At 40.0% G+C, this 26,625-nt stretch overlaps 1 protein-coding gene across 4 annotated transcripts in view; it reads right to left on the reverse strand.

Moving 5' to 3' along the window:
- Window positions 1-67: 67 nt before the first annotated feature.
- The window catches only part of atp8a1 (ATPase phospholipid transporting 8A1), an 87,293-nt gene continuing 60,735 nt past the window's right edge, over window positions 68-26,625 (reverse strand). For all 4 annotated transcript variants that reach the window (XM_026358053.1, XM_026358052.2, XM_026358050.1 and 1 more), the window contains 11 exons: window positions 26,013-26,123; window positions 20,221-20,295; window positions 18,535-18,657; window positions 14,881-14,959; window positions 13,607-13,668; window positions 13,293-13,349; window positions 12,861-12,968; window positions 5,666-5,754; window positions 5,248-5,340; window positions 4,202-4,293; window positions 68-2,555 (listed from right to left, as the gene is read on the reverse strand). In XM_026358053.1, the coding sequence (XP_026213838.1) occupies window positions 2,458-2,555; window positions 4,202-4,293; window positions 5,248-5,340; window positions 5,666-5,754; window positions 12,861-12,968; window positions 13,293-13,349; window positions 13,607-13,668; window positions 14,881-14,959; window positions 18,535-18,657; window positions 20,221-20,295; window positions 26,013-26,123 (987 nt within the window). In that variant the 3' untranslated portion in view covers window positions 68-2,457. The remainder of the gene's footprint in view (window positions 2,556-4,201; window positions 4,294-5,247; window positions 5,341-5,665; window positions 5,755-12,860; window positions 12,969-13,292; window positions 13,350-13,606; window positions 13,669-14,880; window positions 14,960-18,534; window positions 18,658-20,220; window positions 20,296-26,012; window positions 26,124-26,625) is intronic.

Below are 26,625 nucleotides of genomic sequence, written 5' to 3' on the forward strand. Positions count from 1 at the left end.
CTGTTAGTCGCCACACACAGTCACAATTTGACACAGTAAATATACAGAAGAATTAGCATTCACGTGATTCCTCCATGATTGTAAAGTTTATTTCAGTAGTCCTTCATGGCAGTAAAAGACAACACTTATAAGTTTGCAGTCCCAACATGCAGAACAATCATCGAACAAAATGACGGAATGAAAATTAATATTAAAAAGAAAAGTTAAAGGTGCAATTTTCCTCTTTTGTAAAGTGATCAACACTTGAAGGAGAATCAAAATAGTACAGTTAACACTTCAAAGAACAGTTTGTGTTATCCATTCATGCAGCCCACGACTTTCACAGACAACGTGTGTTAAGTTTTCAAAAAAAACAAAGCAACAGTCCAAGCCTTCAACGACGACGACGACATCCACATTCAGCAGTTTCGATATTTTTGACAAGATGACGACCAACTGAATTTTAACACTAAAGACCAGCAGAGAAAATGAATCATTAACCAATGTCAGACTGAGAAACAGAAGAGCTCTCCTGTGAAGCAGAGGTTCACTGCATGAAGAAAACAAGTTACAAACACTGAGAGAAATAATGTACCGAAACCAGATAATACCAGAAATCCACTACTGGAAAGGTACAGTGAGTGCAGTGTGCAACATCTCCTGTCGAAGCGAGCTGAGCATCAAACCCCCCCCACACACACTCACACACACACACACAGTCATACCACACACTTTTCCATACAGGCCATGCAGCACACATTAGTACAACATAGCTATACCTGGAGTCGTGCAGACGGACAACGAGAGCAAGCGTCATCACACACACTCAGTCACACAGTCAGAAGAAAACACACCAGCAGGACTGAAGTCCCAGTCTCACGCACAAAGGACACAGACATGCAATGCATACACTGAAGTTATCCACAGTAAAGGAGACACACACACCCTCACACAGCACATGCACATGCAGGCAATAAACCGACACACACCCCCCCAACCAGGAATCTGATCTCCCATAGGGAGAAGAAAGCGATCACACAGACATTAAATAGTCAACTGTAAATAAACGAAGCTTTAACAATATTAATATTATTAGGAACATGACATTTAAGAAAGCTCAGTGTCCTCTTTTAATCTATTCTAACCTGCCAGTTTATCAGAGGATGAAAAACTAAAAGTTACACACAGACAGAGTCATTACAAAGCCAGTCAATGCAAAATTCATACATCTCCAATATAAAAATACAAATCCACAAAATAACTATAGAGACAAAGTAGTTTTGATACTGTTGTGGAGTTTTCCTGGCTAATATATCTCTCTCTCCCTTAAGCTAATGGCACTTCTGTTGAAGGATAAAATCTCCATTTGAAGGGAAACTATCACCACGTTAAACGTCAGCAACACCATCAGAGAGCCTCCTGTTCACCTCCACGGGAACAAATCTTCATTTTTACATGTGCCACAAGGCACTCTGTAGTTTTAACATCATACGAGTGCAATACTGTGGTGGGGGAGACAGTGGTTTTGTCCGCAGTAGGTGTGTGTGGAGCACTGGTGTATTCTAGCTGGATAAACTATTCTTGGCTATCGTTTTTCGTCTAAGAGGGAAAAGTTCTACGTAGGCACCGTTGTGATTGTTGAGACAGGAGTGATGTGTGGAATGCATTTATTAGTCGAGAGCAATGCTTCTGCTGTAAAAACGGTGGAAACAGGACTAGTGTGTGTGCTGTACTTGTACAATATGTAGAAAGATAAAAATAAATAAAACCAGGCACGAGTTATCGACATACTTTAAACATGAAACTACAAGTATTTTAAAATAAAACAAAGATGAAGGCATGAGCAAATGTAAGGCTTTCCTCAGTAGATGCTTCCTCAAGTGCAAAAAGAAATGAAAGTATTCAAATGTCTGCTCTGAAGAGGTCCATGTAGTGCTGGAATACACTCAGGAGTGTGATTACATTTGGTTTAAAGTTTTCCAAATTCACTAGTACTTAGAAGATTGTATATTCAGCTGCTCTTTGGCAATTTATCACAACAATTTCACATCCTCTAAAATTAATTAGCCCAGTGTTTAACTTTTATAACAACAGTGTTTAGGAGTTTGATTTCAATTTAATACAATGACTTTTGGCTGAATACTGTCTTTTACTTAAATCAAAAGATTGGAGACGTTCACTCCGACAAACTGAGCGAGAACAGTGAAGAACTTCAGACCACAGACGGCTAAGAAAGCACAGTGCTCATCATGTCTGCTGGACACATAGCTACAGCTGATAGTGAACACATTTTGCTCTGTTTTTTTTTTTTCCTCCTCTTTCAAAGACTAAAACGTTACTTTCTTCTGTCAGGTTCAAATTCACGTCAAAAATCCCCCCTCAGTGCTGCTGGAGGCTCACCCTGCTCCTCGGCTTCTGCCCTAAGCTTCAAATATCGCCTTTAGGAACGGCTGCTGTGGCTCCGGATCAGCCGGCGGCTCACCACTCGTTGGTCTTCTGTTTGGTGGTGTCGTACGCTCTGATGACCTCAGACTGAGACACCACTCCGTTTTCATCTTGAGAGAAGGCGTAGCCATCTGAAAAAAATGTGGGCAGTAGTTAAAACTACGGTGATGGTGGATGAGAGATGAATCTATTACAACAAAAAAAACAACTTATATAAATAAACACACCTAAAACAACTGAATAAACAAAACACAAAACTTTAATTCATAGTTCAACATTTTGGGAAACATGTTTATTTGCTTTCTTGCCAAGAGTTATATAAGAAGGTCGAAACCACCGTCACATATGTAGGTCAAATATGAGACTGTGATCAATCTTTTAATTCAAACCCTGGCAAGAATAAATAAGCATTGTTCACAAAATGTCACTAAATTATGATAAAATAATAAGATATACAAAACGTATTCACTTCTGTAGCATCAAAGCAGCTCTATGCTCTAATACCTAAACTCTCCTACAGGGTTCTTTTCTGACCTTTGACCCCTGACTCACCTTCAGGTGTCAAAGGACTCGGTCAGTACCTGGAGGCCAGCGGGCAAGTTCAAAGGACCCCGCTGAGAGGAGTGCATTGTAGGGGGAATAACAGCGCAACATTTCATCATTTCATCATAATCTCGCTCTACTGAACTCAACACGAGGCACACGAGAGAAAGGACAGGAAGTCAGACGGGGGGCAGGGCCCTAACAGGGAGCTACAGGGGGCCAGAGTTTTAAACAGGGTGAGGTGTGAACAATGAAATTAAAAAGGTATCACACAACAACGGTCTCATCCCCACCTATGAGACAAACAAAAAACAAACTGATCAGACAAAACACAAAACAGAGAAAAGAAACCAACACAACAGAGAAACAAACTCATGCGTCTCAATGCTAAAGCAAATTCTGACACCCGAGTTTTACTTTTTGATGCCTTTCTGCAGAGTCTTAAACCTGTTTGACTGATGCTGATACTTCTCTTCTCTTCTTCTTCTCTTTATTTCTATTAAAGCAGCGTTCAGGAATAAAAAAGATGTTTGTGCAGTTTACAGCTGCCTGCAGTAATAATTAAATTAGAACTAATTACAGGTAATTTACACAAAATAGGTTTTTCAGTGTCAACAACTTCCAGACTAGTTAAGTGTCGAGGTAACTTTTAGCTTGAGGAAGGAGAGAATTGTTTTATGACCCATTTACTGTCTCAAATAAATGAAATAAAAACATAAAAAAACAGCACAAATAAACATTAAAATGAAACAAAAAAAATATTTAAATTAGCCAAAACTTAAAGAAGAAACAAAGATCCAGTCAGTTCCAACACCGCCAACGTTAGATGCTTTACAGAACTTTAACCAGTACTGACATTTGGTCAAGCTGCAGATAGTTCTGAGGTAAATACAGTTATTAAAGTTAGGTTAGGACACAGGGACCCGTGGGGCAATTACTGATATACATTTCCTACATCTGTTTAACATGGAGTATTTATGAAGAGAAGCAAGGTGTTCCTGCCTCCCCAGGACAAAGGATGAGTGTCTGCAGAGATACAGTATGTGTCAGTGGAGGAATAATGACGTGCGTTCTGTTCCCCTGACGAGGGAACATTTCGAAGCAGATAAATCTCACATAGATAGCGTAGATAAACTAACACGCCTCTATCATGCGGCACGTTTAGAAAGAAAGGGAGCAGAGGAGAAGTTGGAGAATAACAGAAAGTAAGAAATATAAATACAGTGCAACTTACGGAGCAGGTTCTGCTGCATGGAGTCAGAACGGTACAAACTGACTGTGCTCTTCTTGAAGACGTTCTTCAAGAGCTGGGCCCGCTCCGTCAAACTGCACACAAACACACACACACACACACACAGGAACTGTTAGCGTCCCGCTATGCACCACAGGCAGATTTAATGACCCATACATCAAGGCTCTGACCAAGCACCTCCGGAGTTGATGGACCTGCCAACTGCTCTACCTGCTGCTGCAAACGCCATGTAGAGAGACAAAACTCTGGAGACGCATGAGGACGAACAAAGAGTGTGTGTGAGTGTTGCATAAGTGGAACTCCATGTAGGCCAAAAGGCATTTGTGTTCAATAAACCTAACACACGTCTGTAGAAGAGCCTCTGTGCATCTGCACGTTTTGTGTTCATACATACTGTGTCTTTGATAATGATGACAGGACTGTACTTCCACTTATTTGCTACTCTGTGTGTATTTGTGTGTGTGTGTCTGTACTTGCAGCCTGCTGGGTCCGGGATAGCTGCCAGGCAGAGGGATCAGGCCTCAGACCCCAGAGAGCAGCACAGACCCGCTTCAGCTAATATGTGTTTTTAATATATGGCTTTAATATAGGAGGGGTGTTTGTCTAAAATGAGACATCCACTATTTGAGAGGGGAAAAAAGAGGAATATCGACTCCTATGACATGATTACTAACATTACAGTCAAACACCAGCAATTCAGCAGCAATTTTAAGATTTCTCTTTTCCACATAGGAATACTGTTGGCAGAACAACTGTGAGCATTTCTAAAATGTTGAAGCATTTTTGGGAGTTGAGAGATGATTCTTCCTCCAAGATTATGGATAAAATGCTTCATATTTTTGGTGCCAAAAGAGTAAGAGCCAAGTCAATGACTCAGTTTATTGTCCGTCAGACATGGGTGCATTGTTTCTGAAGGTACTGTGGCATAAAAGGTTATATCGGGAACTAACCAACAACAGTGAAAGCAAAGGAATAACATCAAACTTGTGGAGTAAAGACAGCTGTGATAAAGTGGTGTGTAACTGTACCTCTTTCCATGCACTACTGCTCCAGGGTCTTTGGATAAAGCCTCGAGTTCCTGCACCTCATCCACCAGAGTCTTGAAGCACGCCTTCTTCATCCTGTAAATTAAAAATATTTTAAGAAAATAATGTCAGCGATGCTTTACAGTGATAGAACCTCCATTAGAACTTTAAAATAACACTATTGTTACAGTTTACAATCACATGTCCAGCTTTGCAAATTAGCCCTGACACGGTAAACTGGCTATTAACTGATGTCAACCAGATCCAAACAGTTCCCACAGAGTGGAAACGCCATCCTTCCTTGGGAATCTGAACAACTCAGGCAGGAATTTCTTAAGGAGATAGGAGCGATTCTGGAGGAATTTCCTGTATCGGATGTGAATTGGAGTGATGATGAGCGAAGAGAGGAGAGAAGACTCACACTTTGTAGGTCACATCAAAGACCAGCGAGGTGACTGGGATGAAGAACAGGCCCATCCAGAAGACCCCCGAACTGAACATCATGCTTGCCTGTCACACACACACACGGATATACACACTTACTCCCAGGTCACTGTGGACTGTGCAGAGTTCAACTTCTAAGCAGATAAAAGGACACACTCTTTAAAAAGGAGAAACACCTGATAAAGAACAACCTTTATCATCCTCTGTAGTGCCACATAATAAAAAACACCCACGACAAAAGAAGCCCGAATAACTTGCTTAACGTGGGTTAATCCTCCGTGTAAAACAATACCATGTTTTTGTTTGGATCCCCTCCACCTCTCTGCCCTTCAGGGTGGAGGAAATACCTGTGGAGTGTATGGACAGTGGTATCTCTTTCACAGGGAAACAACAACTATATGCCGCATTGAGAGCTCCTGTCAATAGATCACAGGAGACACAGGAGCCCGATCGGAGCGATGCATTTAAAGGTACGTTCAACGCAACAGCCACTCAGGTGTAAGAGAGTGTCAATGAAGCATTAAAGACGGAGGTTAAGCTTAATTTTAACAATAATCTTAAGCACTGTAACTAATAATTATTTTGATTGAATCCTGTTATGGCTTATAAACATAAACATGGTTATAAACATAGAAAGGTATTCAAGCTTGTTTCTTACGATCTGCTAACAAAAAAAAAAAAACAAGGAGTATGGATGTTAATTAAGTTAAAAATCACTTTAAATCCAAATACAGCATATATAAATTTTTCCAATTGGAGTTTGTTAGCTTTTTTTAAACACATGAATTATTCACTATGGAACATTGAACACATTTTAAACTAATAGTAAGAAAAAGTTTGATGCTGAATTATCATTGTCATTTTCTATCCTTTTGTTCAGTTTTTATATCTGTTTCTTAAAGTATAAATTATAAAACTCAAAACTAAAGCTAACCTGGAACTTATCTGTACTACACAGCACAAAAAAAAAAAAAAACATTTTCTTAATGAAACCATTCACAAAACTTATTTTTGTCAACAACATCTTCGTCAGTGAAATTGACTAAAAGTTCACAGACGGAGATGTTTTCCTTTGTCGGCACATGACTCCACTTTTAAACAATGAACTGATGTTTTATTTTTAACACAGTAATGCAACAGATGTTCATTTTGAGGTTATGAGCAAAACAAATCTACAAATGAGACAGACGTGATCGTCAGTGAGTCATTTTTCATTCTGGAAGAAAAACATGTTTGGATATGGTCCAATTCAGATTTAAATCACAGCTGGCATCTTAAGATACAGATTCTTCTTGGTTGGAAAAATATGATTCATTAGTAGCAGACAGTCGTCTTTGACGATTTAAATCACAAGTTACAAAGCGGTGGTCGTGTCAGCAGGTTGTTTTAGGTCCAGGGTGGGGGGGAGACAGTCATTCGTCCTGGTGTAGGCAAAACCTTTCAGTCTTCTGTGTGAGGATGATGTTTGTTTTAGGCTGTTGCACTGAAACTATCTGTCATTACATGCCAACGAGCAAAACTCACGCTTCCTGCATTGTAATGTGCCACTTGTTTAAACTGCTGAGGCCCTTCAACAGTGTCTTTCCTGTAATGTGACACAGGCAGGAGCTATAGGATGCACACACACACTCGAGATCAGTGTCAAAACTATCAAACCGCTCAGGTTAGCTCAAATAAGTTAATCTGTTTGCCATTACCTGCAAATTGACTTTGATGTCAGGCAAATCACTGTGGGCAGAGGAAATCCCAAATGACGGGAAATCAAAAATGGCTTTTTCCTACAGTTTAGGATGTGATGTGAATGAATAGAGCTTTTCTGTGTTTCCCAGGGGGTGAGATGCATGCAATGAAGGAAAATTGCATTGAAGCATGTAATATTTTGATGACAATTTTGAAATTATGCAGCCCTGGTGGAAACATTTACTGTTTTTTTTTTCGTTGTAAGTCAGTTTAATTATTTTCATTTTCATCCAGTGTATCATGCTTTTTAATGAGAGCGTTTCAGCTGACTTGAGAGTCTTTTGAAAATAAATAAATGATTCATAACATATTATATCAAACTCAAAAGAGCTTAATAAAATAAACCACCTTAGTCTTTCACAAGCTCAATCTATAAACAACATTTATATACCTCCATACATGATTCTATGGCACAAATGATGTGGTTAAAGGACCAATAGTGTAAATCTAGAGTTTATAATAAAATCCGATAATACTGGTAATTACATTTCATGTTCAGTAATAACTCATAATAACATTAGGTACAACTATGAAGACTCTCCAAATCCATGAGACAGTCAAATAAACTGCATTAATTCAACATTAGTCTCAACTTTGACGTCAAAGTTTGAAAATCCAAACAAGTCTGACCATTTACAATCGACAAAAGTTTGTCTTCAGGCATCTGGACAGGCTCCCTGACTATGAGTGGGGGCCAGTGTTGGTGGATGCTAGCGATGTCTCATTCCTGGGGGCCCCTGGGAGCTGAATAGGGTGAGAGAGGTCTGGGGAAGTGGGGCAGTACAAACTAATAAACTTGTCTGGCTGGACAGACAGTAGTGTCCACTGGCATGGAGGGTTGTTTTGACAGGACACTGACCCCCCCCCATGGCCACAAAAACAGACATAGAGACTAAACGCAAGACTAGACAGACATAATCTATCACACATGCACACAAGTGTGCATACATGCAAAATGCTAGCTAGCACAAACACAACTGTAGGATGCATGTTTCTACACCTTTCCAAACTGTGAACAGTAAAAGTTGATGATATGTGTTGGTCAAGGGGCTAGAGAAGTGAGCTTCTGGGATGTCCTAGATGCCTAATGGTCTAGGAATGGTCTAAAACACACACATATTACATAATGCAACATTCCCCAGTTGGACTCTAGCCTTATAATGCTTCCCTCGCTCGCCACCATTCACTACTCCTGTCGATTGCTACACTTCATCATATAAAGGCAAAAATGCAAAACGTATCTTTAAAAATGCTAAAGGTTTCTGACTAGATGAGTGATTCAGTTTTATACTATTTAATTTAACTGAACATTTAAAAACAGAGAGCATCAAGATCAGATATAAATCATTTAACTTTGGGGAAAAAAAACCTTCTGAATACTGGTACAAACTTTTGTTTCCTTTTCCAGGCAGAGATGATCAGGGGAGGCTGGCACCTGGCTGATCATCCCTAAGAAAGCCTGTAGTATGTTAATGTCCGACATTGTAATGGTAAATGTGAGTTGAGGTAATCCACTACTCCACCATTCACCCACAGGCATACACTATGCTATAGATTCAGGAAAGCACATTAAGATAAGGCAACTTCATAAAACTCTCAATACCAATATTCAGAGATCAGCTTCCTGAATGCACAAACCTTTTTTTCTGCATCAATATATTATTAGTTAGACTAAGAGGTGAAAGGTTAGACTAAGTCAAATTCTACCTCAAACTTGGATCTACTGTATCCATGTTGAATCCACTTTTGCCTGGATTCGGCTAGCCTAAACAGACAACAATGTACACGCAAGCTTTAAGGAGAAAAGGGAAATTGAGAATGACATTATTGGAGCTAAACTGGGCTTCAATCCTCCAAAGTCTTTCTTCTGAACACAAAGTTAAAGTTTGTTAGATGGATAGGTAACAAACACGTCACATGATGGAAGAATCCAATAAATGAAGATGGCAGAAGAGACCATGCTAAGCCAAAAAAAAGAGTATAAAAAACTAAGAAAAAAACACATAAAAGAGCAAAAAATAAATAAAAAAACAAACAAACAAGCGGACAAAGAGAATCCAAAAATTCACCAGCAAAGACAAATCAACCAATAACCACTTGAAAAGAGGCTGAAAACAAACAATGACTTCCTCAGTTGGATCATTCTGGCACTCTATGTTGCCCCTGTGTCGGTTACAGAAAAAAAAAAATCCCTCTTTACATAAATACTACGACTGTCTCACAGCTCCGGCGACATACGTCTGATTTATAATGTATATACAGCAGATTAAAAGTGTTTTTCTCTCTAATGCTGCAGACCACAGTCAGTTACTACCATATGTTGTGGTGTCCAGGTTGTATAAGCCTAGAGAAGACCAACACATGTGGGTACAAGAGTCTAAAAAACCTCTTATACAAGAAGAGGGACAATAGGGATCCCAAAATACCACAGGGGGACAAAGTCAGCAGCAGTGATGGACAGGGGTGACTTTCAAAAAGAATAGAGCAGCCTGGGAATGGCATAAAATGTTGTAATTCATTATCCCAGTTTTTAGAATTCTTATTTTAGGGACTACAGTAGTAGAAAAACATCTAGCAATGGCAGCATTTAGCTTCTTTAGGAATGTTCAGTATGTTGCATGATGGAACAGATGAAGTCTGTTTATTATAACAAACAACAATAATCAAAACTGGCTGACAACTAAATATGTCTTTATGATCATTTTCACGTCTTAGGTCATTTTAAATTTTCTAATTCTTCCCAGAGTGAAAATGCATAGAATCACATAAAAAAAGAACTACAGACTACAGTCAACAGTAATTGAGTAAAACACACAAAGTCACTGTCCTTTATGAACAACGGCTTCAAAACTGTAGATTTGGTTGAATAACAGCAAAAAGAAAAATGTAAGAAAAGCTAAGTTATATAAATCTAAACAAAATAAATAAAAAAGACTAATTTAATGAGTTTCTATTACAAACTGTTTTATTTCTGTACTAATATCTTTCAGATCATCATAAATAACCCTGATGGTATCCCTGTCACACTACACATCAACAAACTTCTTGATGAAATGATTCATTACTGAGAAAAGTTTCCTATTGCAAAGTTGAAGCTGTGAAAGAATCTGATGCACACTGGCGAGTGTAAAATCAATGTACAATGACAAGTACTTGAATCAGACATGAGGCTGCTCCACTGCAGCCTGCAACAGAAATGGGAAAATAGCAAGTATGGGTGTGTGTGTGTGTGTGTGTGAGAAAGGTGAGGACAGAGAAGGGATAAACTGTCCAGCTGTGTTGATAGGAGAGACGAGTCAGCAGACGGCAGGTCAGTGTGACAGCGTCTACAGGAGACACCTCCTGAGGTGAAGCTAAGCCGCTTAGTGTGGCAGATTACACTGCCTGAACAAAATAATCTGACGTTTTCTTTTGATATCTATATAGCATGTCAGTCTTTTTTGTAAGGTGGAAATGGGATGAGATATTTGATTTGGGACTGAGCCAATTTGGAAGGACCTGAGTATTTTGAGGATGGATCCTGCACCTGTCTTGTTAATCGTCCAAAGAATATTTTGCCTGACATTGATGAATGCGTTCACATGAAGCGCAGCGCTGTTTAATGTCTCTTGTTTAAGGCAGTGAGCTGGGTAGTGAGTGAGAGCAGAAACAGGAGGAGAAGGGAGTTCTGGTGTCTGTTATGTTGTTGGCCCTCAGGCAGTTTTCAGCTGGCAGGGGGGATGAACCAAAAAGAGAACAAAGAGGGGAGAGTTGATGCAACAAGTAAAAAATGAGTAAAGTAAAATAGATGGAAGGACAGAAAGCACAAAAATATTTGAAGATTCAACTACACATTGGCTTCAGTGAAATACTGTATGTGGGGCTGAATCAGGGTTAACAAAAATCTTGCTCTGCAGAGGTTACAAGGTCTTGGAAGTGGAGATTGTGTCTCTGATGTCTTCTTGGGTTTCAGAGATGTGTCCCTGTTTGATGATGTACTGGCATCTTCGAGTTGGGACAGGGGCATAGGGTTACCAACTACCCACAGGACACCATTACTGTCTTCAAGTGCTGTAGGGGGTGGATGAAAGCACCAGGCTTCACAGATAGAGGATAGAGTAGAAAGCTAGTACACTCATCACCTGTGTGTGTTTGTGTGTGTATGACTGAGGGAGTGGGAGCAAAACAGTTGTGTGCATGTGTGGTTTACTGTGCCACGCACATACGAGCACATAGTTAGATGTAAAAGTAGTGTTAGTAGCACTGACATATTTGTCAGACTATAACATGATGCCCAGTTTACACTTACTGTATGTAATACTGCAATACTGTATATGATACTGCCATGTAAACAAACAAACTTCTCCTCGTAACACATAAATGCAGTTGTTTTTATTAATATTCAACCAAAATAACAATCAATCCAAATTTTATGCTTCTTTAGGGTAAACTATCTGCCAGAAGTCCTGTATCTAACGCATATTAGAGGTACATCTATTTTCTTATACAACTCTCCATTATCCAAGTAAATTATGAAAGATCTGTCACATTTTACATTTTATTGAGTCCCCCAATTCCACAAGCACAATTTGAAACAGGACACAAACAAAACTATGCCGTTGATTTGGGTATCTAGGAAGATAAAGAAAATGTTTGGCTTATTGAGAAAACCCCGAATATTGTGCTGTGAAGTAATGTAAACTGTGAAGCACTGTGTTTGCCAAGAATCACAGCAAACAAACACACAGCACTAACTGTAAGGAGAAGATCGTTTCTTCTCTGGTTGGCTGCGAACTCCCAGCCTTTTTCTTTTAATAGCGTCCTGCTGTGTTGTTGTTTTCTAATGAAAAGACGCCCCATTTTCATTCCTAAAATGCACTGGGAAACGTCACCTGTGGTTAATAGGCTCACAATGACCACCTGTGGTGACCCATAGAGACAGCAGTCCCATTTACATGTAAATACCAACTCAAGAAACTGTAAAGTCAGGGGCCTATTTTTCATCTTTTTTCATTTAATGAGCTTTAACTGAATTTCTGATACTAGTGATTCTTGTAGGACACCAGTGTTTATACCACATATGCTCTCACCTCTCTCTGCTTAGCTTCCAGAATGCTTCACTATTTCAGTGTCACCTGTGGATACTCAGGTCTGAGGGAGGGCAAAGTAACACAAACACTGGGCTAATTGGCCCAATTAAGTCATTATGCAACACAAGCCAGAGGTCTGACAGTTTACACTCCTCTGGCTCTCCTTACAAAGGTCTGTGTCAAGCTTAACTCTGAACTTTCCCACCAGCATCTCTCTGCAGAAAATAAATTAAGAGGTACTGCAGGTCAGTGTTAGACCATTATATCAGCAGTTTCTTTAGACAAGACTAGAGGAAGTTATTCCAGTGACACAGAGAGTGTCTGAGTGTGTGTGAGTGAGTACATGCTAATAAGTGTGTTTACCTCGCCCGACATGTCAGGAGCCAGAGAGATGAGGGGCCACAGGGAGGAGTAGATAATGAAAAACACCACCCACAGGGCGATGCTTCCCCAGATGGCGATATGACTGAACTGTTGGTGGAGAATCAAAAATGTTTAGGCTCTTCAGTTACTCTAAGCTTGTATTTGAGCAAACATATGTATTTAGTTTACTGACTAGTGTGTTGCCATTTATTTAATTTGGACTTTACACCGAGAGGCTTCTAGTAACTTAGAGGAGTTACCATACATGTCATTTGACTGGGTTTACAGTTACAAGCCCGCGGAGAGCGAACCATAAAGACATTTGGAGAAAAGGATGTAAAGTATGTCACAAGTATCAGTAGGCAAATAAAATGGAGGAGTTGGAAAGAGACAATAGAACTTTAGCAAGAGAGGAGAGAGCCATCAACTTACCATAGTCCAGGATGAGGTCTCAAGGCCGGCTTTAAGACAAACCGTGATGACCACAAACTGTGGAGACACAAATCACAATGACGTAAACTAAGATTGTCCCTTTCTGCTACTGAAATCGGTCATGTAAAGTGTCTGTATTTTCAATTTAAGTACATATTATTGTTTTACATTTGGAACGTATCAAGCAGGCAAAGCAAAAAATACAAGTAAGTATAACTGATGTTGATTCACAGAAATTGGATAACCCCTGGCTCAAACACCTGAACATTTACCACAGCACAAACCGTGTCTGTCAAGAAGATTGGTGCACTTACTGTGTAAACCATGTTGCCTAGGAGGAGATAGTCTGGAGTTCTTCCGTTGCCAAAAACTGTATCTGTGAAGGGAATCAACAACAGGAGCTTTTAAGGCCAAAGCTGTCTCATTTCAGCTCTTGGGTTTCCTCCATTAGATGATCCAAAGAATAAACAACCAGACAGCAGGACATAACTTTAAAAACATCTCTGTGTGAACTTTGGTGTAAAACGCTCTGTTAGAGATTCAGATAAAAAAGTGGACATGGGAACTTAACGTGAAAACCGCAGTCAAATGTTGTTTCCATTACTATCCTTTGAGAGATGCTGGAATGTTAATTCTGTCTTTCGCAACTATTAGGAAAGAGTATTTTTATGAGAATCCATCAGTAAGCTTGGACAGCACGATTGGTGTGCATTAATCATGGTCAGAAATTTAGAGATCTGCCCTTTTCACTGCTGAAACAGAAACAACACGAATGTTTTTCTGACAAAATGGTTATTTATTCTGCCATTAAGTTGGAATCCAACTTCTCAAGAACACCTTTCCGAAAACAGAAGTGAAAAGAACTTCCTAAATTAATAAAATAAAAAGATTTGGCTGTAAATTATACACATATTGCTGCAAATGCTTATGTGGATTTGAGCTGGAGCTGAGAGTAAAAATATCAGCAGTGTGCAATTGCCAGTAAAGAAAGAAAGAGAGGCTCCCTTTCCCTTTACTTCCGGCTGGTCACATGTCTTGTGTGCACTGAGGCTTTGCTGACAGCCTGTCAGTCAGAATGAAGGAGTTTGGCGCCTTTGTTTGGAGAGCAGGCCCAAGCTTGTGTGGTCCTCAGCTCCGGCCAGCCAAGACTTACCGGCTGAAAAAGATCCCTATTCTCTCTGCACGAATACACAGAAACCTCACATATCAGTGTGCACAAACATGCCCAACTGAAATTATATGAATAAAGCTGAAGAAAGGTTGAATTTCAATGTAAGTGCACATGAAAAATGGTCAATATTAGAATTGAAACTATCACTACTATCTAAATTGGGCTATCACCTGGAAAGTTGGTGGTTCTTGTAAAAGCATTTCAGCAGATTACTGTCTGCACACATGTACTGGTGAAAACATGAAAATATGCTTGTTATTTTGGTCACTCTTTGTTGGAGCACACACATGTTTGCAATTCATGACTGCATGGTTGAAGAGAAAACTAATTAAAAGAAAGTATGTGTGTTTGACCATCCTCCCTCTTCATCCACCAAGTCCACCGAGATCCTTGGATGAGTCTCTGGGAGCTACTTACCATGCTGGAAGGCTTGGAGGGGGAACCAGAAGAGGATGACGGAGTGGAAGAGGCCGTTCAGACAATGGGCCCAGAAGACCTGCAAAAAATAAGAGGGGCAAAGGATGGAGGGAAGGAGGAGAGGGGCGGGGCGGGGGTGGGTGGCGGCAGGCGATTCCAAGGAGAGAGGGAAAGAGAGAGAGTGGGAGAAAGAAAAAAAAAAAGCATGAGAAAAGGGTGTGGGGAGCTCCAGCCTTCCAAGTGACCCCTGACCTGGGCTCTTTGTGCCAGCCCAGCGCTAGGCTAAGTGGTGGTTTTGTCGGGGCCTCCTCGCTGAATGGCCACCCCGCTGACAGACACGCTGTATATCCTCTGTGTGTTATGGGGGAGAGTGAGGCTGCTGAGTTTGTGTTCAGGCAGTGAAAGGCAAGTGGACAATGTCAGTGTGCAGGGTTTCACTTTTAGTTTTTCAGATCACACAGTATTTAGCAGAATCATTAAAAAAAACAAAACAAAAAAAAAAAACAGTAGTGTGTATAAAAAAAAACTGCAAAACACACATTCTCGCCTCAACTATAGGCGAGAAGAACATTTTACAATGTTAATAAATGTGCTGCCAGCGTGAGGGTTTCCTTTCATTTCGTTTCATTAGGTTTCGGCCCTTTCAAGTGAGAATTTTAACTGGTGTAGAAATAAATGACAGGAGAGATTAAACAAGCAGAAATCAGTCCAGAAACACACACAGGGAGACTGACAGGCCTGACAGAGATTCAACTGTTTTCATGGTAATTATTAAGGGCCTGGAAAATTGCAGTGTTGACCACAGTCTGTGTGTCTGTGTATGCAAGCATGCAGACTTTGGATGAGTCGTTTAAATCAATACTCCCACTCCAAAACCCACCTTGTTTCAAATTTACATTATGCAATGCCAGAGCCAAACCAAACATTAATGGGCGATGTAGCATGAAACAGCCGTGAAATCTATTCTGCCAAAAAACGCTCCACATTCGCACTCCCTCTTCCTACTCTGTGCTGACCCAGACATTGGTGCTAACTCTAAGAACTCAAAATTCATCAAACCAAATGGCTGATGGAGGATAAAATAAAACAGAAACATTTTATATTTTACAATTAAATCTCTTTTTATAATCATATGTTCTTGACTCGCTTTATTTAGAAAGTCTCTTTTTAGCAACTAGGACATTTCACAGATTTTAGAACAGCTAGTAAGACTGCTTTACAACGTGTGGTTATTCCAAATACTTTGTCAAGGGCCATGAAAACGACAGACAATGAGAAAGAAAAGTGAATCAAGTCGGGATTCTAGACTAAGAGCCTTTATAATACACCTTAGCCTTAGTGGCACAACCTCCTCACCTTTTCTTTTGACCAAACAGAGGTCCACAGCAGCCACCCCCCACTCAGGATTACCTCACCCTCCCACTGTGTACACAAAACCCAATACACTGAGTGAGGGGTGGCCGAAAGCATCCCCCACTCCTCTGTCTCTATGGTCAAATGTGTCCTAAATTATCACTAACATATTTATGCCAATTAGTCTCCCACTGGCAGACTCAGCTCTCTGTCAGACTCCTCCTTAACTTCCCCACCCCAAACACAGTTGGGGAGCAAACAGCCCTCGGTTTCCCCTCCACAATAATGAAACTAATGAAATCAATAAATGTTCAAAATCATTTATCACAGTAGGATCCTCCCTTTCACCCCTACAGACACCCTGCTCTCTTTATTTCCCTTGTATCCTGGCAAGTTGCTAAGGATTCCCTCTGAATGAATGCATGATTTGTCCTGTAAAGATTCAGTCCTTTGTGGGACTAATTGCCAAAACAAAGAGAAATGCATGACAGCAGTAATTAATATTGAGCCAAATATTCCCAAAGCCTATTTCATTCTGAATGGAAGAAAGTGGAAAAAAATAAATAAATTTAAGAGAAGGAGAGCGTATACTAGACTCCTGCAATTACTACAACCACATAAGAGGTTAAGAGAACAGGGTTTATTATAGTGACTTAAGTGTCAGCAATATGTGATTAAAAGTGAACAGGCGACGAAGCAACGCCTCGAGTTTCCAACACCCTGGGTCACTCCCTTCTCTCACCTCAACACAAACAGCTTTAATTCACAAAGACAGTATCTGTTGTGTACAAAAGAACCGGGCGTGCAGAAAGACGGGCTTCGAGGGGCCAAATTCCTGCTGGATTTTTTGCCTCGCCTCAGGCCAGCTGCAAGGAAAATATCTCGGGAAAAGAGTGGACAAGCCAGCAAAAACAACCTGCTAACCTGGCCAAGTCATCATTTATGGGTCTTGGAAAATGTGGCCAAAACAAAATTGAGGTTCATTTGCTTCTAACTATCAGACGCATACTTTTGTGACCCTTTTTTGGCATAAAGAACTTAATGAAGTCTTCAAAAGAAGTTAATGAAGGGAAAATCCATCAAAATTCGACTAAATATCTGGACGATTGAATCTGAAAGTTGAGAGGATAATTATCTCTCTAATCTAGAGTGTGATTAATGTAATAAACACAATAACAACAGATGAAAAACAATTCATGCCAAGGCTTAAAATAAAGATTATTTTTATTATAGATCAAATGGCCAAAAAATTGCCAAACAAAAAACACTGTTCTAATTAGAATTTTGTATTTTTAAAATTACTTCACTACTTAAATTTGGAAACAGAAATATATGAAGTTTTCTATCAAAAAAGAGAAACTGTCAAATTCATTTCATTTGAGAAGATGGAATCTTCAGCTTTATCAAACTTTCTGTCAATCATTGCACAGTTTTAATTTTTGTTTTGAAGGAATCAGAGTTTCATTTTGATATGTTAGATACATCAATTAGGCAGGCTGTCCCCTGGTGACTAATAAACCTTGTATTTCAGTTTTAACAGACGTAAGAAGTTGTAGCTCAGTAAAAGCTGTGGGTTAAGCGTGATCTGACAGCCTTACTCTGAGAACAGACTCCCTCACTTAAACAAATTGCATAATTTTCCGCAACAAATGCTGTCAGACAATGACCGCACACTCTCTCAGTTCCCTCCTTCCTGAGATTCCCCCAAACCATCTGACCTTCTCTGCCCCTGACTGCCATGGCCAATCCGTCTTTAATCCACCTCCATGTGGTGTTTACCAGGTCACCACGCCTGTGAGGAGGGCCCAGGAGTCTCTGGCTCAGCATGGAGAAAGGAGGAGACGTCTTTATTACCAGCAGGGGAAAGCTAACAGACAGCCCCCGCAACCAGACAGAATAGGTCAAATTAGGCTAAAATGGGCTACAACTGGAGACCTCCTGACTACAGCTGCCGGATCACTGAGACAGGAGGTGCATGAGTCCCTTGCCACAACATGACAGGAACATCCCGTGTCATTAGTGTGATGTTAATTGGTTGTAAGGGCTAGAGCATTTGACCTTTTCATTCCTGTGGTGGAGCACAAATAAATTTTTAGAAAATAGAATTTTAATGAGTGTTTGTTGTGTTTTAATAATAAAAGACCAAGTAAAAAGGAAAGTAATCAACATAAAAACATATAACTACAACGAAAGACCAAGGTGAGTGTAATGAAAAGTAATATACTAGTATTTTTATATATGGTCATTTCGAAATGAAATGGTAAATATGCAAATAAAGAGCACAACAGAGACTAGGTTTACCTTGGTATTAAAGCCCATGGCATTCTGGGAGGTTTTGTAGAGTTCAGGATATTTCAACATGTTCTCTTTTCTACATGAGCGCTCAAATATTCCCAGAGTGAGAGGAGGCAGAGCAGTGAAGATCTAGGTGAGAAAAAAATACATTTAAGTTATTAATTATTATTATAACATCAGATCTGTTCATATTGTTTAACGTTAAAGCCCCAGTCCTAACAAATGAAGCCAACGCAAACAATCAATTTATGTAAAGGGCTAAACATCCAATGTAAAAAGATTCCTATCACTAGCTTCTAGAAGTTGTCACATTTGATTATTCCAGCTGCCAAACACTGGATATGGACTGCAGTGTGAAATATTTAAAAATTGTGGTCTTTTGTGACCACAAGTGCTGCACTTCACATTTCAACTTGTTTAAAAAACTCTAATTATACAATAATAAAGTACATACACTTTGCAAATATAGCGTCTAATTGTTTCAAACCTGTGTTAGATGTGGGTCTTTATCATCTCAAAATGTTACGTTAGTGTGGGAAAAAACAGCTTTATGGTTTATTTTACATCATTGCCAACCATTGACAGTTCTGCTTTGATTAGTTGTGCTTCAAGTCTGTTCAATTGCAAAGTCCTTCTATAAACGAACATCTGCAGAGCTCTTGACTAAGAAGCAGGTATTTAAATCTGACTAAAGTGTACTTTGTTGGTTGTAATGTTTTGTACAGCAGCTGCTGAGAGAGGCGGGATGGTATTGTGTATCTGGGGGGCTCAGCAGGTCAATTGCTGTTGGTTCCCTGCATGCCCATCTGGAGTGGGTGTCTCCAGGCCTTAGTCTGCAGGACCAGTGGGTCACAGGACATGCTCCACTGGGCTTCTTTCTTATTCAGAGCTTGGCCCAGGAAGATCTCCATGAGGGGCGGATTCAGCCCAGTGCCTTCGACAGACTCCCACCAAGCTGGTGGAATTCCTTCCACTTTGGGACATAGTGAAAGACTGACCCTATTCCCACCCCCAAAGCAGCACTGGTTTGTAGAGGTGGTGGTTTCTTATGAAATGAAAGCAAGAGGCAGGGCTGTACAAATGTCCATCTCACTTGACAGTTTCTCCCTCCCATAAATTACTTAGATTTGAGGCAGATTGGGAATGTGGGGACATTTTCCTTCACACTTCTCTCATTCATACTTGTTTATAGAATTGAGTTGGTTTTAATAAACAGTTTAAAGTTACATATCAACTCCTTGTGGGCTTTACAACATGGCATTAAAGATCAGACCAGTAGACACACATTTTTCTCCTCTACTTAATTCATGACAGATATGAAATATGAGTTCATTAGGACTGGCCCCGTTATAAAACCCTGTGGGACTCCCTGTATCAGCAGCTAGCTCAGTTAAGCTCCAATTTTCCAATTCTTTTTATCATTCAAACTTAGCCGTGCTTGCTAATTATACTCTTTAGTGCAAGCCAAGCTGTTGTTCTTCCACATTCAGTTCATAGTTTAGGGCACAGAGGGAATGCTGACTTGACAACAGGTCATAAATAAAAGAGAATTTTTTTCAGGATGTTGATGACATAGTCACGCAGTAAAGGAATCAGTTTAGGGGCACCACGGCAAATCAGTTTTGTGTCAGAGACTGATGGGCTAAAGGAGTAAAGAGGCCCCTTTTGAGAGTAAATTTTATTAACACTCACCACGTTGTACAAGCCGATGCACCAGCGTTCAAACAGAATCTGACCAGAGAAGCCATTGACAAAAGCAAACCAGATCTAAGGGAAACAAAATTACACAAGGAAAGATTAAGAACAGCAAAAACAGAGACAGAAAGCATTTTTATGTTATAAAAATAACCTATATGTAATATAGTTTATCTGTGTAGTGTATAATTTATGATTGAAATACTATTATATTTTTGTAGTGTTTCTATTTGTCTCTTTTCTGTAGATGCTTTCTATTAGCTATTATCCAATGTGTTACGTGGACAGATATAACAGAGAGTACAGTTTCTGATAATGTATCTTTAAATAATGAAACTGTGTAGTTCATCTCACAATGCATTTGTCATTTCTGGAAAAAGAAATTGTCAGTGCTCTTAGTGTTTTTCTGTTGTGCTGACCATGTACATCTAACTTGGTCTGGTTTAAACTTCAGGAAAGAAAGAAGGATCAGACAGGTCAAAGAAAGGTGAATAAAAGTTGGAGAGCCAAGACCTCTAAATGCCACCTCTGTCATTCAAATATGTCCCCTGGAATTGTCCCCTAACCCTAACCCTTTCGGGCAACATGTAGATCAGTTGGAGCAGTCATCCATAAACCCCAGGCTCAGTGGTTTGACTCCCTGTTCCTCCTGGCTACACGTTGTGGTGTCCTTGGACAAGACACTGAAACGCCATAGTAGCGCCATCATCTACTGCAGCTGTCTAAACAACAATTTCCCCAAGGGGATTAATAAAGTAATTTAAAAAGTTTAATTAAATTAAATAAAGGATCGCCACAGGATTAGGTACAAACATATATGAAGCCCACAAATTCTGTTCATGATCTACCTGAAAAAATGTGGGTGACAGTTAAGTTAGTTATAGGGACAGAGTAAGGGCTGTGGGACTCAGAATGACAGAACCATGATATACTGTGTCATGAAAGGGAGACAGAGGTAACGTAAACCATGTGCTGGGTGGAGATGAGGCTTATCACCTTATATTGATTAGTCATACTCATCCTAAAAAAAAAAAAAAACCCTCTGAGATCAGGACAGAAGCCAGTTAGTCTGAATGAATTACTTCAACATGCAAACAGAGCAACAGATATATTTCTAGTATCTGGTTTACGAGCAAGTTTTTGTTGTTGTAAAGCAGATTTATTGGAAAGCCTTGTAAGTATACTGAGAGTCAACCAGAAGTAGCTTCTTTCAGTTTGACATTTCCAGAACTGGCTATTGCTCATGCCATATCTGTCAAGGGAACATTAGGGATGCTGTGTTTTGGCCAAGCCCAACCAAGCATTTCCTTGCTTCATTTAACTTCATTATGAAGGCATGAACTGCTACAAATTCTCAGATAGGGACAAAGCCTCTTTCAGGGCTCCACCCACCTCTGCAACTGTGTACTCTCCACCTCCACCCCCGCCTCTCTGCCACACCCACCTATCACATATGTCCCCTTCCAATCTATCAGGGGCACTCTACCATGATGTTGTTTCTTTTACATGAGGGGGCCTGTTTTCCGATTCACATGGGATGGACACTGGCGCTCTTAGCATTGGCACTGATACCTAACAACTAAGAATTTGGGGAATATGGGCAAAAGGGCTAGCAGAATGGATTATCAAAAGTTAAGTCAAAGTGAATTCATAGATTAAACAGTCCCAAAGAACATGAACTAAAGAAGCATGAAGAACTGATTGTCACACTGTAGATCTTTTATGAAGTATTCAATATTTCATATATGTATGACAGCTCGCAGTTCCATGGTTCAGATGTTTATTGTTTTTTATTTGATCTAATTACCCTTATGTGTGGACCTACTTATGCATAATTCTGTACGTTCTTTTGCAATGTCTATTTTTTATGGTTTAATGTTTGAGTCTTTAACATGAGTCAGTACCACTGTTATCAGTACTTCCTGCATTGGTCATGGATGTAATATGGTTTGTTCACAATGAAGACGGTGTATAGGCCAAAATGTCGTCTGTGCTCTGAATGGCCTAATACAAAGAAGGAGAGAATTCTGAGACATCTTTCACAGTGGAAAAATCTTTTTTTCTCTCCCCATTTCTGCAAAAGGCAACTGACTGATACCTGGAGTGCAGTGATTTTAAACATTATTTGTCCATGTGACTGTGTAACCATGATAATCAAAGTGTACAGTACATCCGTTCAGCAGTTCAAGAAAGCTTTTGGTGTTTGGTCTTGGCTTGCTGAGAAATACATTCACGCCGTTGCTATGGGTTATGTGTAGAAAAAGCCCAAGCCATGAGGCAGGCTCACCCATTAGCGTGGCTCAAGCAATGGTAGCGTAGGGCGAGCGGGTAGGTCAAACTGCTGAATTAATTACAGCTCTGCTCAATGAGAGGCTCTGGGCTGATATATTGTTGTGCTAAGTTAAAAAAGGCTCCTATTCAAAGCATGTGGTAACTGCCTCTATGTGAGTGTTTTGGCCTTGTCCTTTAGGTTCCAATAGCTTCTCTCTTTTTCCCTCTCCTGTCTCTTGAGGGACAGATGCATTGATTTGCTCATTAGGGGAAGTACCAGGCAGGATTTTTCTTCCTCTTTTCTTCTGCCCATTGAGTGGCACTCAGCAGAGAGGCGTGGCTGGCCTCTCTCCCCGACTGCACATCATGAAAAACATGGATGGATGGAAACGGGATCTGAAAAAAGGGGGATTGGGCAGCGACTACTTGATAAGAAGACTTCTTGCATATTCATCAGCAAATCAAAAATCACAAATTCCAAGGTTGCTCGACAACACTGCAGACCATGTCTCAAAGTGGGTATGGGCTGGAGTCGGTGGGGGTGGGGGACATGACAATTGTCCCCACAATGCGAGTCCTGATACTATTAGACTTGGCATTGCAGAATTGCTAATGAAATTCATACACAATACGAGAAAAGAAAGAGGAACCAAAAATAGAGTCGATAAATATGCTAGAAATATGTGGAGTTTCAAACACAAGCTGTCTCACAAAGCCAGATGCGGCCTTTGTGGTTTCTTTCAGAGCGTTAGTAGTCGGCAAGCTTTGCTCTGCAACTCTGAAGCTTCTTTAACTACGTTAAGCTGCGGTGAATGGGCTTTCATGTAATTGCCTCATAAATGCCACTTGTCTATCAGCCCCCTCTGTAGCACCCTGGCAATGTGTCAATCAAACATGAGGGGCCAGCTGGATCGTCCATTTGAATTGAGTTGCTATGGCTTCTTTTGCAAAAGGTCTTTTAACTTGAATGTGACTGAATTCAGCCCTTTTTACTGCTGTTAAGTGGATAAGAGCAGAAATTCTCACAGCGTCAAAGTTATGATTTCTGCTTGAAGTTAAGCAATGGGTCATATTGTTAAAATATTTCAGTAATTATAATTGCTTAGTTAAAATCAGATAGAAAGTCATGCTTCAAGTGTGATCATGCTTGAACTGTTCTGATGGTTCGCAGTGATAATGGACAGCATTAAAAAAAAAGGCAAAAGAAACACTGTGAAAGAGTTCCAGCTATCTGTCAATCATCTCTCTGTGTGACAACCTTAATTTCTAGCTCACAGTTAACCATCAGAAAATCATGACACAACTGTTCCAAGACTAACTTCTCAGACTAAGTCACATTCATTCCACAATAGCTGCAGAAAAGGAACCAAAGGTCCATTGGAGAGAGAAGGACATAAAAAAGAGACAGTCCTGACATTCAAATTGTAACACACACTGTACAGGACAGTGGTGCTGTGAACAATAAGTTAAAATTCCCGTCAACATGCTTGAATCTCTCCCTACAAGATAGCTAAGGAAAACATGCAAGCACAAAAGTAAACCTATTAGTGCAACAAATGTTGCTTTTAGACATACCCTGGGGTTGCTGTTGTGTTAGATGTCAAGGTCTTACAAAACAGGGACATTTGAAATATTAAAGCAGCCAAACACTGAAGAAATGTCCTATTATCTGCTTCAATCCCCTGGAGGAGTGTAGCACAGGGGAGGGGGAGTTATGTTTTCAGAGATCAACAAAAGCTGTGCTAGAAAGAAGCCCGCCCTGCAGACAGAACTACAGATGTTATGCTTCACTTGTAGGAAAAGACCTGCTTTGAAAAAGAACCTCGTATGTTTTAAAGAGGAGCTTCAGCAGGACAAAGAATTAATGGATAAACAACATTGTGGGAAATATGAAATTTCATTTTGATATAGCTGTAGCATATAGGCCTATTTCAAATTCACATGAAGTGCAAAGAATAAAATCAAGACTAAAAGACATAAGTTTGTATAGTATTGAATATATGTAACATACATGTTAGACATTTTGCCAACTCTCTTTTGTAAACAGTAAAATAACCCACATGGTTAAGAACAGAAAAAGAAAAAAACTGGGGATACTGTACAGTTGCAAGTGAAACGTTGTATGTAATGTTTCTGTCAACAGAAAATTTAATTAGTTTTCAAATTTAATTAAATCTTTAACTAGGATAAGAAACTGGTGTTTTACGTGATCTGGAAAAGAACAGCATGATCAAACAGTTGCAGTGCCTATAACTGCACTTATGACCTCTTTCACGTCAGGTCACAATAAGCCAGAAGCAGACATGCTGGAATGTAAAAGGTAGTCTACTGATTCTCCATGGCACATAAAGTAGAATGAGTATGAAAGAGGGACCAGAGGTCAAGTGTCACAGAAAGAGGATGAACAAAAGAAAATTTTTAAAGTGATCATATTTCTATGTCACGTTATGTAGTGACGATATTTTAAAAACGTGGCATGTCGCAGAACCTGTCCAAACCTGTCCTTTTTTACAGAGGAAAGAGAGAGAGTGTAAATAATTTTCTCCCTATGGGGTTGGGCCCCCCCCCCCCATGCAGCACAAGTGTAGAGTAGGAGAATTTAATTTCCTTCTCTTTCTTTATGTTTGCCCTTACTTATATTGTTTTTGCTTTTAATCTGCCAAAAAAGTGTGAGGAAATCCACTAACATTTGGCTTTCAAATATCACAACTAGTTCTTTTGTCTGCATTAAGGTAAGTACATTACATATATCACAGCACTTTCTCTCCTGATATGTTGTGTGGGAAAGTGTGATCAAACGTTTCTGAGTAGTTTGCGCCAAGATACAAAGCCAACGATGCCTCTTCTGTCAGACAAGTGGATGGCCTGTAGATCAAACCGTATGAGCACTCTCAGTGATAAAGCTGCTGCTGATAGGAAGCACTTAACCTGTCTGGTCATTCCTGGTTATAGTTCTGAACCTGCAATCAGTACTGGGTCTGGAATCTGTCAAATGCTATCAAACTCACCACACATCAAGAGACTGGTGCAGAGAGCAACATGTGTGAACCTTCCTAACCATCATCCATTGAATACTGGGGGGGTTAGAGTTGGGAGGCTAGGAGGTATCTGCTGTCAACAGATTATAGAGCTAGAGCATTAAAATGAAATAGGGAGAATCACTATGTAAATTGGTTGTAGATTACAATTATTGAAATGAGCTGTGTGGATTAATACTTTAGGGGTCCAAAAACAGTTTCTTGTCCTAGGCGTCAGTACAGTTTTCCCCTAATTACTGAATTTGTGTGTGTTTGTGTCTGTCCTGTCCAGGTATTTCAAAACACAAACCATTCATGCAAAAGCTGCATAAACTGGCAGGTACTGTGAAGGTCCAGTCAACAGAAATACAAACATGGAAACTCTAACAAGGAATCTTTGCCTTTACATAATCATGTCATGTGGAAGGATCTTAAAGCTCTGCATTCAGATCTGATTCAATGCATGACTCTGAGCCCCGAGAGCTACTGTGTGCGTGTTACCTCAATGATGTACAGGACAATATTCTTGTAGAAGCAGTACAGGATACACTTGGCTACACGGTTGTAATTCCAGGCCCCATGGACGAGCAGCAGATTCTTCAAGTATTTGAACTGTGTGGGAGGGAAGTAAATGGAGGAAAACGACAAGATGAATGAATAGCAGAGGTCTGTGTACAGCAAGTCTTTAATGGTTCCTCATAATCAGAGATCAGTGCTAGAACACTAAAGCAGTTACAGGAACTCCAAGATTAAAGCAAGCAGCAGTCTTTTGTCATCCCACAGCAGAGTTAAAGGACTGATGAGTTACTGTGGCTCTCACTAACACATTCCAGAAATTTCTGGTCAAAGATTGTAAGACCCAGCTTTGAGTTTCTGAAAATGGAGGAGTTAATATGGGGGTCTCAAATGGCTCAGCATAATAGTTAAATAGCTTTATAATCACATTGCCATTTAGAGCCTGTGGTGCATTTACAGTTTCAGTCCAATTTTTGGCTAATAAGTGTGATTACATTGGAGTAACATTATGAGGCAAGTGTTTCATCTTAGCTGCTAGTACTGAAACAAAGCACACAATTTACACCACATCCTTTTGCCCTCAGTTTTTAAATGTGTC

The sequence above is a fragment of the Anabas testudineus genome, chromosome 10 (genome assembly GCF_900324465.2).
Source record: "Anabas testudineus chromosome 10, fAnaTes1.2, whole genome shotgun sequence".
Classification (NCBI taxonomy): domain Eukaryota; kingdom Metazoa; phylum Chordata; class Actinopteri; order Anabantiformes; family Anabantidae; genus Anabas; species Anabas testudineus.